This window comes from Nicotiana sylvestris, chromosome 10, assembly GCF_000393655.2.
Source record: "Nicotiana sylvestris chromosome 10, ASM39365v2, whole genome shotgun sequence".
In the NCBI taxonomy this organism is placed as follows: domain Eukaryota; kingdom Viridiplantae; phylum Streptophyta; class Magnoliopsida; order Solanales; family Solanaceae; genus Nicotiana; species Nicotiana sylvestris.
In genome coordinates, this window is record NC_091066.1 from 117,000,977 (window position 1) to 117,014,196 (window position 13,220).

Consider the following 13,220-nt stretch of genomic DNA (forward strand, 5'->3'; position numbering starts at 1 on the left):
AATGGTAAAACCCCGCATGCCCTAGAAAGATCCTCACTCCTTTGACGGAAGTAGGAGGAGGGAGTTTTGATATCACTTCAATTTCTGATTTATCCACTTCAATACCATTCTTGGAGATCTTATGGCTGAGGACAATGCCCTCCTCAACCATAAAGTGACACTTATCCCAATTAAGCACCAAGTTAGTCTTTTCACAATGTGCCAAGACCTTATCAAGACTATCCAAACACTCATCAAAAGAATCCCCCACAACAGAGAAATCATCCATGAAAACCTTGAGGAAGTCCTCCACCATATCCGTGAATATTGCCATCATATACCGCTGAAAAGTAGCTGGTGCATTACATAGACCAAACGACATCCTTGAGAATGCAAATGTGCCATACGGACAAGTGAAGATGGTCTTCTCTTGCTCTTCAGATGCAATAAGAATCTGGTTATACCCGGAATACCCATCCAAAAAGCAATAATAAGCACGTTCAGCTAACCTATCCAACATTTGATCACAGAATGGAAGCGGAAAATGGTCTTTCCGAATCACTTTGTTGAGCTTCCTATAATCCATGCATACCCTCCAGTAACAGTCCTTGTGGGGATCAACTCATTGTTGTCAATTGTTATCACAGTCATGCCCCTTTTCTTTCGGACACATTGTACCGGTGAAGTCCATGAACTATCAAAAATAGGGTAGACAACCCCAGCATCCAACCGCTTGATAACCTCTTTCTTGACAACCTCTTACATGGACTCATTCAACCTTCTTTGATGTTCCATGGAGGGTTTGGCATCCTTCTCCAATATGATTTTGTGCATGCAAAAAGCGGGGCTTATACCCCGAATATCTGCCAATGTCCAACCTATTGCTTTCTTCCTCCTTCGGAGAACTGCAAGAGTGGAATCTACCTGCACGTTAGTTAAGCACGAGGAAAGAATAATAGGTAAAGTAGAACAAGGGCCTAAGAACTCATACCTGAGGTGTGAAGGCAAAGGCTTCAACTCCAAAATAGGAGGCTCCTCGATTGAGGGCTTTATTGGTGGAGTCTTCCGGTTCTTAAGATCCAAGGAAAGTTTCCGAGGCTCATATGTATATGAACCCATTCCTTGCAAAGCATTGACATATTTAACCAAGCTCATCCACATCATGATTCAAAAGCACAACTTCCAATGGGTCTTCCACATTAATCACATCACTTGTATCTTCAGCAATTACATCGGTCACAAGATCCACAAACGAACACACTTCGTTACTATTAGGTTGCCTCATTGACTTGCAAACATGGAACACAACTTTTTTATCGCCCACCTAGAAGGTGATCTCCCTTGCTTCCACGCCAATTAAGGCCTTCCCTGTAGCTAGGAAAGGTCTCCCTAATATGATCGGCATTTCGTAGTCAACCTCGCAGTCAAGTATCATAAAATCTGCGGGAAGTATGAATTTGTCGACCCGAACTAGGACATCATCGATTATCCCTAATGGCCTCTTCATTATCCTATCTTCCATTTGCAACCTAATGGATGGATGTGGGCCTTGGTTTCCCAATCCCCAATGTCTTGAACACAGAATATGGCATAAAGTTAATGCTTGCCCCTAAATCACACAAAGCTTTGGCGAAATCTGCACTACCAATAGTGCATGGGATTGTAGAGGCACCGAGGTCTTCTAACTTTAGAGCCATGGAGTGCATACTAGCACTCAATTGATGTGTCATTTTGATCGTTTCATAGTTCATTGATCTATTCTTTGTTACCAAGTTCTTCATGAACTTGGCATATTCCGACATTTGTTCTAGAGCTTCAACCAAAGGCACATTTATGGACAAACTTTTCATCATATCAATAAATTTCCTGAAATTATTCTCATTATTTTTCTTTGCGAGCCTTTGAGAATATGGTGGAGGAGGCCTTGGAAAAGGAGCCTTGGCTGTAGGTACTACCATTTCCGATATGTCTATCACGTGTTCCCTAGACGGGTCCACATCATTTTGTGTCTCCTCAACATTGTCATCAATGTCTATCCTCAGTTCATCACTCACATTCTCATCATTCACTTGCACATCATTGCTTTGCTCATCATCATCTTGCACCAACACATCATCACTCACAACCTTTCTTGGGTCAACTCCACCTCTACCACTCCTTGTAGTCTCTGCCATAGCATGGCTCGTATTGTTTCCACCCTTCGGGTTTACTACCGTGTCACTTGGTAGTACCCCCTTAGGGTGAGTATTCGAAGCTTGAGAAATTTGGCCAAGTTGTACTTCCAAGTTGCAGATGGAAGTGTTGTGGGAGGCCAATTGGGCATCGGAGTCGGCATTTTTCTTCATCATTTTCTCAAACATTGTCTCAATCCGTCCAATCTCACTATTGGAAGAGCTAGGACCTTGTGATGGATATGGAGGCAGGTTGTTTGGTTGTTGATACATCGGAGGTCTTTGAAAGCCCGGCCCCGATTCCCTTGATTATTGTTGTTCCAACCCATTGATTGTTATTGCCTTCCTAATTACTATTATTGTTGCCACCCCAATTGCCTTGGTTTCCTTGGTTACCCCAGTTTTGATTGTTGTTGTTGCCACTATTCCAATTTCCTTGTTGACCTTGATTTCCCTAATTTCCTTGTGATCTCCACTATTATTGATTCGGAGCATTGCCCCGTTGACCCTGATAATTTTTAACATATTATACCCCTTCACTTTGATTATCATATGAATAATCTTGATTGTACCCGCTACCACTTTGCTCAAATTGGTCCGGATTGTTTTAAAATTGTTGACCTCGTTGCCTTCTCTTAATGATCATCATATTCACTCCTTCCATGGCATTCACTTGTTTTGGCCCTTGAACTTGTTAGAAGTGAGCTTTGGCCAACTGGTTCATGGTAGTAGTCAACTCGGCTATTGCTTAGACGTGGTCATGGAGCTCCTTGTGTAGGTGAATATCATTGGGATCAACTTGTAGCACATTAGCTCAACTTTGCCACGCCGAAGAAGTATCCGCCATCTCATCAAGTATTTCACACGCTTCGGCATATGGCGTGTTCATGAAATTCCCCCCGGTGAGTTGGTTAACTACATACTGGTTTGTTGTATTGATGCCACGGTAGAATGTTTGTTGGATCATGGCTCAGGTCATATCATTATTCGAACATTCTTTAACCATCATCCGATACCTTTCCCAAATCTCATGAAGTGGTTCATTTGGCTCTTGTTTAAAAGCAAGGATCTCATCTCTTAGCGTGGCCATATGTCCCGGAGAAAAGAACTTTGCGATGAACTTCTCGGCCAACTCATCCCAAGTGGTGATGTACTAGTTGGGAATCCTTTCTAGCTAATCCAAAGCCTTCCTCCTTAGAGAAAATGGGAAAATCCGTAACCGCAATGCATCCTCGGAGACATTAGTTTGCTTTCTCCCTAGCACGTATCAACAAAAACTTTGAGATGCTTGTAGGAGTTTTGGTGTGGATCTCTGGTGAAGAAACCCCTTTGTTCCAAGAGTGTAAGCATGACATTGGTTATTTGAAAGTTGTCCGCCCTAATCCGGGGCGAGACTATTGCACTTGCATAGCCTTCATTGGGCAACACCCGGTGTGCTGCCCTTGTTGGAGGTGGGGGGGGGGTTGAAATATTATCATGAGGAGGTCGGCCTCTCCTTTGTGCTTAAGGTTTGGGTTGAATCTCTTCCACGTGATCATCATCTACCTCCTCCCCCAATGGCAAATCTCCAATGGCTTCATTGTTAAGATCCATTTGGTACCTAAGAGCAATTCACGCACAAATTAGAAAAACGGAAGGAAAGAAAAACAAAATACACAAAAATACTCAGATATATAGCTAAAATCGTCTAACTCCCCGGCAACGACGCCAAAAATTGATCGGGTCCAAGCTTGCCTCCTATTGAGTAGCAAGGATGGTCGATGTAGTTTTACCCAACAAGGTCGAGATCGAATCCACATGGAGTTAATTTGTTTGGAGTTAGATTTATATCCAAGTCTAGATGCAGGTTTTGCTCTTAGTTACACTTCCACACATGATTGATTTGTTTTCTACTTCTAATTTTATTCTATAGCATGCAATATTTGAAACTAAGTACAATATTTTTGTTGTTGATTTTCAAGGGTTTAAAGGGACTAGGGTAGTGACTTCCAACTAGGTGGATATCTAACGGGTAGCAAGAATATAGGACAATCATGTGATTAATTGGGATTGTAATATAGCTATCACACCCGGGTACTCACTCTATACCTCTCGGTAGTTTGAGTGATTTTGCCCAATTTGGCTTTCTCAAGTCCAAATGGGTATTCATGCAATTCAAGTGATTTTAGCTCAAGTTGGGTATTACTATCTCTAGGTTTAACCCTTTAATTTGGGGCTATTAATTTCTTGAGTTCACCTCAATTCCTTGTAGTCTAGTTTTCCTAGACTTAGTCCCTATTTCTCAAGTAGATACTAAGTCACAAAGGCATGAATCAGTGTTTGCATCCACTAATTTCATAGTTCTAGCAAGAACTAGACTAAATACTACTAACCCGCACACATTCAAGCCCTAAAATTCAAGACCCATCAAATACCCATACTAGGGTTTGTCACAACCCTAGCTATGGGTTTAGTTAAGGAAAATAAGAGAAATCAAAGATGAAATAAAGATAAAGTCATAATACTAGATTAAAAAATAAAAAACTAATGTTGAAATATGAATCTAATACAAAATTGCCCAAAACGGAATATCCAGTCGTGTCATGTGCTTAACAAAAACAAAACTTAACCTAAAAATGTCAAAAGGATCAATTTATACTAAGCTGAAATTTCCGAACAAAAATACCCTTGTGGAGGTTTTGCGGAAGCGTAATTTTGACCGCGACCGCACTCTTGCTTTCGCAGACGCGTAATACTAACCGCGGTCTGCATTTTTGACTTCTGGATTTGGGCTGAGGTTTGTTTCGCTGGCAGCATAATTTCCATCGTGGTCGCGTAGTGGATGTTTGCAGCCACGTAATTCCACCGCGAACCGCACTCTTGTTTTTTACCTGAAATATGAACTCTCTGAATCTCAACCACCGTGGTCCGCATAATTCCCGTCGTTTCCGCGGTGAGACTTTAGCGGCCTCACATTTCTGGCGTGGACCTCGCTCAACATTTGGCCTTAAAAATGTACTCTCTGATTCTTCACTTCACGGACCACATATTTGTGATCGCGGCTGAGTTGTGGATTCCGCGGCCGCACAATATTTGTGTGGTCCGCGGTTTAGTTTTGACTCCTTTATGAGTTGATTATGCCTCCTTTGGCTCGTTTTGATTCCTACAAGCAAGCATATTACATCAGTTTCTGGGATTAGCTTTACGCATTTTAAGCCTAAAACGCCAGTAAAAGAAAGCAAATAATGGTTAAAATCCCAACTTATCACGATGCTAGATTTAAAGGTAAGTAAGGTAAATGTGAAGAAGGTACGAGATACTCAAGTGCAGAAGGTTGTGAATAGTCCAGACTTCAAATAGAGGGTTAGAAGCGTTGTGATTTAGTTATTTGTGTCGTCAGTGGCATATCTTCTAGCCTATGGTATCTAGGTACCAAGAGATCTAGTTAAGAGAGTAAAGAAGAGTTAGAGATGTCGAGATGTCTCGCCGATCCTAAATCAACTTGACCTTTTCCAAGTCATCCTGAACCAGATCCGCGCCTAAGAACCTAACACCCCCTGCTCAAACCAACTAACTAGACAATGACACTGTTATATCTCGCGTCTTCGTACGTTAAAAGTTTCATCTTCAGTTAATTGACGTAGACTTGGGAACGAGATCATCTTGATGTTAACGTATTTATGCTATTTATAACAAGCGATAAATAAGTGTTATGAAGGATAAAGGGGTACACGGATTAAAGAAAATGAGTTTCGTTGCAAGTGGCCAATTTGGAATAAAATACGGGTCGAGCGATAATACCCGATAATTATGAACTAGTATCATGCAAGGTACCATATGACCACGGTAGTATAATATATAAATTATATATGAAGTATATTAAAAATAAATAGAATTTTAAGTAATTTGTGGTAATTTTTAAATTATGCGGGTAATTAGTTAATTATCGGGTAAGGGGATAGTACCCAGTTAACTAATAAGTGGGTAAAGATTAATTATCTTCACCCCTACTCCCCACATGGCAGTATGCCACCATTCTAGCATATTACTCATAGTCATATATGCTTAGTATGACAAAGTAACGTGTAAAATCATTACATGACTCATAAGAATGAGTCATTTTAAGAAAGGTTTGATAACTTAAACTGTTGGGTTTCTTTTGGACAAAAGAATAGTAGTCCAAGTCTGATTCTTGGTTAAAGTTCAGAGACATCTTGTCTTTAGTTCAAGATAAAAACGTTAAGAACAGAATCAATTCGTCAAAATTTCAAATCCAAGCCAATTTCGTTTATAAATTTCAAGAAAGCAAGATTTTGTTCCTCAATTTCAAAGCGTAGAAGCTTAATACAATTTTTGGGTTCTAAGTTCAATCCACGAAGGTTTCCAACATGATAATTATACGGAGTTTTTTCTTACTCCAGGTATGTTAAGGCCCTCCCTTCTTTCTTTTGGCATGGTCCAACTTATACTAAAGAAACGAGCAAACACATAGTTTCCATATATTACTCTATTTACAGAAATAGTAGGGTGTCTATATATTCTTGATTCCCTATGAGAATTATTATTATCTTCTGTTCATGGGTCTTAGAATAATACTCAGTTGAAAAAGTTTATCTGGAAGGAATATTGAGATTATTACGTATTTTTCATGCATTTCACTCATTTATACATGTGCATTGACCCATGACCAGATGACGTTATATACGCGTATATATGTAAATATATGTATATGAGATATGGGAAAATGTTACGGCATTATATACGCACCACTACCTGATCAGCTGGTATATGTTGATAATGTCACCCACAGTGGCTGAGACGATATGATGGGATGTCCTCAGTGGCTTGATGTTATTATGTACACCCATACCTATGCATGGCATGACATTTATACGCAAGTTCATGACATTATAAATGTTTCAGAATTTACAAAGTTATTCTGATTTAAAGATGTGTTTCCTTATTCCATGTTTCATCTATGACTCTTACGTACTAATTTTCATGCCTTACATACTTAGTACATTTTTCGTACTGAGGCCCTATTTTACGGGGCCTACGTTTCATGCCCGCAGGTGCAGGTAGGCAAGCTGACGGTCCCCCTTATTAGGATCCCTAATCAGAGAGAGTTGGCATGCTTCACTTGATCCAGAGCTGCTTTTGATTTTGGTACGATACTTTTGTGTACATATATATATATATATATATATATATATATATATATATATATATATATATATATATATATATATATATATATGGGTATGACATGGCTCAGTCCCGTATTTGTATAGTTATGTTTCTATTAGAGGTCTGTATACAGTATGTTTAGTTGGGTTATATGTGGCCTTGTTGGCTTTCAACTTTGGATGTATAGTTGTTTATAGCAGCCTTGCCGGCTCGCCTACTGTATTCTGCATGTACACATACATATGCCTTGTTGGTAGGTTTCCTTCATGTATGTTATTTTCATAATTCAGTAGATGTTATTCAGATTCATATCTTAGACGCATGCTTAGGGATGTTTGACAGGTAGGACTCAGGCACCCATCGTGGCCCATTAGTTTGGGTCGTGACAAAACTGGTATTAGAGCAATTCTTTCCTAGGGTTGTCTATAGACTGTGTCTAGTAGATTCTTGTTTATGGGTGTGTTGTGCACCACACTTATAAACAGGAGGTTACAGCATATATAGGATGTTATCCTCTTTTTTTATCTCAGATTGTGCGATACAAGAATTCATGTTCATAAGGATATGTTATATTTCAACAATGCCTCCAAAGAGTATGGCCGCCCAGAAGGGAAAGTCCGTGACTGGTGAGACTACTAATCGAGTGCCACGAGTTACCAGGGCTCGGGGAGAGTCTCATGGTGAGGTTGCATCTCAGACTTCACATACCCCGCCCTTTCCAGAAGAGCTCTGAGGGGCACCAGCTCCAGCGCCCGCCCCTATACATTAAGCACCTCAGTTGGATGTACCGGGTCAGGAGATGAGAGATGTTATTCAACTATTAACCCGATTAGTAGCCGTGTAGGATCGACGTCAGCAAATAGGTATTGGTCATGCAGATAGGTCCGTCAGTACGAGGGTTTGTGACTTTATTAATTTAGACCCTCCAATATTCACTGGGGCAGATATGAATGAGGACCCTCAGGTATTTATTGATAGGGTGCAGAGGACGTTAAGGGTAATGAAGGCCTCTACAACTGAGTCAGTTGAGCTAGCTTCCTATAGACTCCGAGATGTTGCAGTTAATTGGTACGAGTATTGGAAATTGTCTATAGGTGAGGATGCCCCTCCAGCAGTATGGCAGGAGTTTACAGAAGCTTTTCTTCGTCATTATCTTCCACCAGAGCTTAGGCGAGCCAGAGTTGATAGGTTCTTGACCCTTCGACAGGGTAACATGAGTGTTCAGGAGTGCAATCTTCAGTTTGATTCATTGGCTAAGTATGCTCCCACTATTGTATCTAAGATGGAGGATCGGATTCACCGGTTCGTGATAGGATTAGAGCCTCACTTGCTTAATAATTGTATGTCGGTCTCACTTTAGCCAGACATGGATATTTCCCGTATTCAGGCATACGCTCAAGGTGTAGAGGAGCGTAAACAGAAACAGAAGGCCGATTGTGAGCATGATAGGGCCCAGAATAAGAGGGTGAGGTCTTCGGGTCCTTTTGGTGAGTTTCGAGGTGGTCAAAGGCAGCAGTACTCGAGGTATCCATCCCAACCCTCGGCTAGTGCGCCCCCTCATTTTGGCGGTAAGAGATTTGATTGTTTTACATATTCAGGGTCTGTCCAGAATTTCAGGGCCTCAGGTTCTCAATATAGGGGTGAGTCAAATCAGATGAGGCCACCCTTGCCCCGATGTACTCAATGTTTATGATAGCATAAACAGTCAGTTCTAGGCGCGCATTTTATGAAAGTCGAATTTCTTTGATTTGGGATTTAAAATAAACCGGTGACTTGGGACACCAATTAAAATATTCCAAGTGGCTACTATAAAAATTAATTAAAATAATCTCATTTCGAATAATGTCACTTTAAAACTAAATAGAATAATCCTAATACAGAGTTAATCTTTTCCTCGATTCGGGATTTGAACCGGTGACTTGGGACACCATAAATTATCCTAATTGGCGACTCTGAATTTTAAATAAAATAATCCCGTTTCGATTGTCACTTTAAGTTGGAAAAAACTCCCTTATACCCTTCCGGTGTAGGAAAAAGGGAGGTGTGTCAGATCTGGCGAGTTGTATTGCAGCGGTTGAGGGATGAGAAGCTTTATGCAAAGTTCTCCAAGTATAAAGCCTGAAGAACCAGAAAGAACAACAAATTCCTATCTTCCAAAAATAGCTCCAAACACAGCTAATAGAAGGGGGTCGGATGAACCCAAAATATCCTATTTTGAGGGCGGATGAACCTAACATATCCTATTTGAGGGAGGATGAGACCAAGGCGTAGTGACATGTCAAGTGCAACTGTGCTAAGCTCGTAAGGTCGTGGTAGCCCCGCAAAGCACGAATAGGGGGTTGGAGCAATGCCAAACACAACCCACAACAACCGATGGCAATTGGCAACTTACTAAGCTTCGCCCCATGCGCATGGCACCTTGCGGCGCGAGCTTGGGACCTCGGAATTCAATTCCGGGCATACGACCAAGTCCCATATTTTTCTACAGACCCTTCGGGACTGTTAAATCACGGATCCGGGTCCGTTAATTGTGCTCCCATTAACCTTTTTGTACACAGAAGGTTTTTGCCACATATAACAAAATGAACTTTTCAATTGTCTTGTTAAAGCGAATATTCCAACTTCAAGATACTTGCTTTAGTCCATAAATGGATCCTTGTAGCTTTCAAATTCTATTATGATCAGACGAAGATGTGAAACCTTCAGGTTGTGTCATATACACGTCAGAAAATGTCACTCGGTTTACCTCGAAGATTTTGTGCACTATTTTCTCTAAATGGTTCACTGAGAGCTTGTCCGGAACATGGGCTTCGTTCAAATTCTTCATTAATGCCCGGAAATGATCGCTTGAATTCAGGGAATATGAATTCCATTGGAGAGAGCAAGCAGGGAGGGTTGACCCTCCGATGAAAGAAAGTGAGATGGTTGATTATTTCTTGCAGGCTTTGGAACCCACTCATTCTCCAGGTGGACGCCTGACTTCTTCAATTCTTCATCCTCATTCTCCAGGTGGACGCCTGACTTCTTCAATTCTTCATCCTCATTCTCCAGGTGGACGCCTGACTTCTTCTTTTCTCATCCTCATTCTCCAGGTGGACGCCTGACTTCTTTAATTCTCATCCTCATTCTCCAGGTGGACGCCTGACTTCTTCAATTTCTTCATCCTCATTCTCCAGGTGGACGCCTGACTTCTTTAATTCTCATCCTCATTCTCCAGGTGGACGCCTGACTTCTTCAATTTCTTCATCCTCATTCTCTAATTTTGCTTATGGCACACCTTAAGTCTAATTTCAAAAGGGCTGATTAATTAATTAAATGACTAAGGGAATTTGCATTTATTTCAAGGCTAACGTTCAACTAAACTTCATACTTAATGGACTGGCATTAAATTAAACCTAAACGTTTGGCTACTTAAAATGTCTAAGGCCAGCAACAGGCCTCATCGTCTCAAACATACAAGGCCCAATTGGATCAGCTGGTGCCTTAAATAAAAGAACGCATGGGATGGGTCAGATTTCGAGCTCACAAATGGGCATCCTTTCAGCAATTCTGCTGGGCCCAAAATGAGCCCAACATGCTCCAATAACCCTCGATCCAAAACTCAAAAAATGGGTCAGCCTCAGGCCCAACAAATAACAAACCAGCACATACATAGCAGGGGAAACAAAAGTGATTACAAGCCAAGCCAATTGTTAACACATGCCATTGTTGGAGCATCGAAATCGCAATCCAGATATGTTTATTATATTATCATTTTTATGCAATGAAACCTCTTCAATGAAGGAATTAAAAATATGCTACTGCTCTTGAAATCATTGAACCTATAGCCCATGACTGTTTATGCTATCAGACATTGTTAAAATATCATTCCAACCTTAAACAACCATTCTAATATGCAATGCATCTAACCCCCAAAAGTCTTATAAATCACTGTATTATCCACTTAAATAGTATGGCTTTAAATTATGAAAACTACTAATTAATCTTGCAATGACTTCAATACACATGTCATTGTTCATACAGAGACATCACCTTGTAGATTTACTCAAAATCGATCATTATGGCATTCATATCCATCTCTATACTTATAATACTAAAACTGAACTTTTATCCAAAAGCCGAACTTTGAAAGCAACAATTCCCGAATAATTTCTGCCAAGTATCATGATTGCTAAGTGCAACAAGATTATAAGAAAACTCATTGTGACTTATTATCTCTACTAATTTGAAATAACTCAATCAAACCTCTAAAAAATGCTTACTCACATACAACAATCCATGCTACAGCAGTCCAAGTTAAATACATGACAAAGAGAGTTCAAATACAGTCCATAATATTCTATAAACATGGCTGAATATAACAAAGTTCAAGATAGTAAGGCTAAATCAATAGGGAACAAACAGGTAAAACTTTGAAGAACATAGACTAGTATTCAGCTAGCATGAACTACAACTATTTAAATCAATTACAGGGCTTCCAAATACACTTCTCATATTAACAAGATTTGAAAAGTACCTTGGACAATCAAAGCAAAGAAATGTGAAAGGATCGGCAGCAGCAGCAACTTGCAGCTCAACAAATTAAAAACAACAAGAACCAGTTCTTCTAAACCATTTTGAAACCAGAATGAACACAATTCTTTCGAGTTTTCAAAGAAATTCTAACTATAGGGAACTCAAAGAACAAAACCAAGGAAGTTTCAAACAATTTTTAGTATTTTTGGAGTCTAAAAATGCTCAGCCGTTTTCTAAGTTTTTTTAGCTTTCTAATCTCTTAATTCTCCATTGAAAGAGAAGGGAAACGAGCTTCTTATAGAGGACCTCTAGGGCAGCAGAAATAATTCTATTGTTTTCCAATTGCCCCTTCCCCAATTTTCATTTTTAAGTTAAATCCCTAAATTTTAGCCTGCTTGCTAAGTTAATCCCAAACCCCACCTTCCAGGTAGCTTCCTAATCAGTTATACAAGATTCCCCTAAACTAAAAACCCTGAACTACCCTTTATGCTTATGCTATTTACGTTCAAGACCAAATATGGGTCAGGTTAACCCCAAGACCCAAAGCCTGGGCTTGCAAGACCCGGACTGACCCCCCTGTTTGGGCCTCTATTGATAGAGCCCAAATTGATTCCAGAAACCAATGAAAACCTAAGGAAATGGCCAATCGGAGTTATATGAACTCCTGGAACCAAGTATTCCAAATAAAGCAAAAATAGGAGGGAAACTTGAGCGAAACCAAACGATAATGACTAAAAGAAAAATAATCTAAAATTAACAGGCATGATTTGAGAAACAGAAAAATAAGAAAGAAAAAAGAAAGAATTAGACGAAACTGAGAATGAAATTCAAACAAAAAACAAAGGACCTGAAATACCTGAAAGAGACAGATAGATGATGGGTTTGAACGGACTATCCAATGGTTTTGATTTGAACCAAAAATGAGTGTTAGTCAGGTTGTTTTTGTGAGAACAACCATCTAACCTTTGTTTCAGGCCGAAATCTCTTCCACGCTTTGGAAAAAATCAAACCAGGCCTTTTGCATGAGGAATCAAAGGTGGGAACGAATCTATAGTTCCATTTAAGATATGAAATTGGAGAAAAATGGAGGGGATTTTGGGGAAATTGATGGTGGTTAAGTGTTTGAGGGATTATGGGGACTGTATGGTGAAGTTTTGGGAGGATTTAGAGGTCAAATACCGGTGGAGAATGGCGGAATTTGGAGGCGGCGTTAGGGCATGGACGAAGGAGGTGAGAGAGACAGAAGATGGGTGTTTGGCTTAAGTTGTCTTTAGGGCTTTCGGACAGTTATAAGCAAATATGGGGGAAGTGGTCTTGGTCGTTGGATGAAATCAAATGGAAAGCCTGTATTTAATTAAAACTTTGAACTCCAAACGACGTAGTTTGGTT

At 40.1% G+C, this 13,220-nt stretch overlaps 1 protein-coding gene across 1 annotated transcript; it reads right to left on the reverse strand.

Annotated features, from left to right (window-relative positions):
• Positions 1-1,508: 1,508 nt before the first annotated feature.
• LOC138879848 (uncharacterized) lies at positions 1,509-2,423 on the reverse strand. Its single transcript, XM_070159487.1, has one exon. The coding sequence runs from the start codon at positions 2,421-2,423 to the stop codon at positions 1,509-1,511; it is 915 nt and encodes a 304-aa protein (XP_070015588.1).
• Between the last annotated feature and the right edge of the window lie 10,797 nt (positions 2,424-13,220).

Excerpts from the sequence above, each read along its gene's own strand:
- LOC138879848 (XM_070159487.1), bottom strand. The coding sequence starts at position 2,423 with ATGTATCAACAACCAAACAACCTGCCTCCATATCCATCACAAGGTCCT.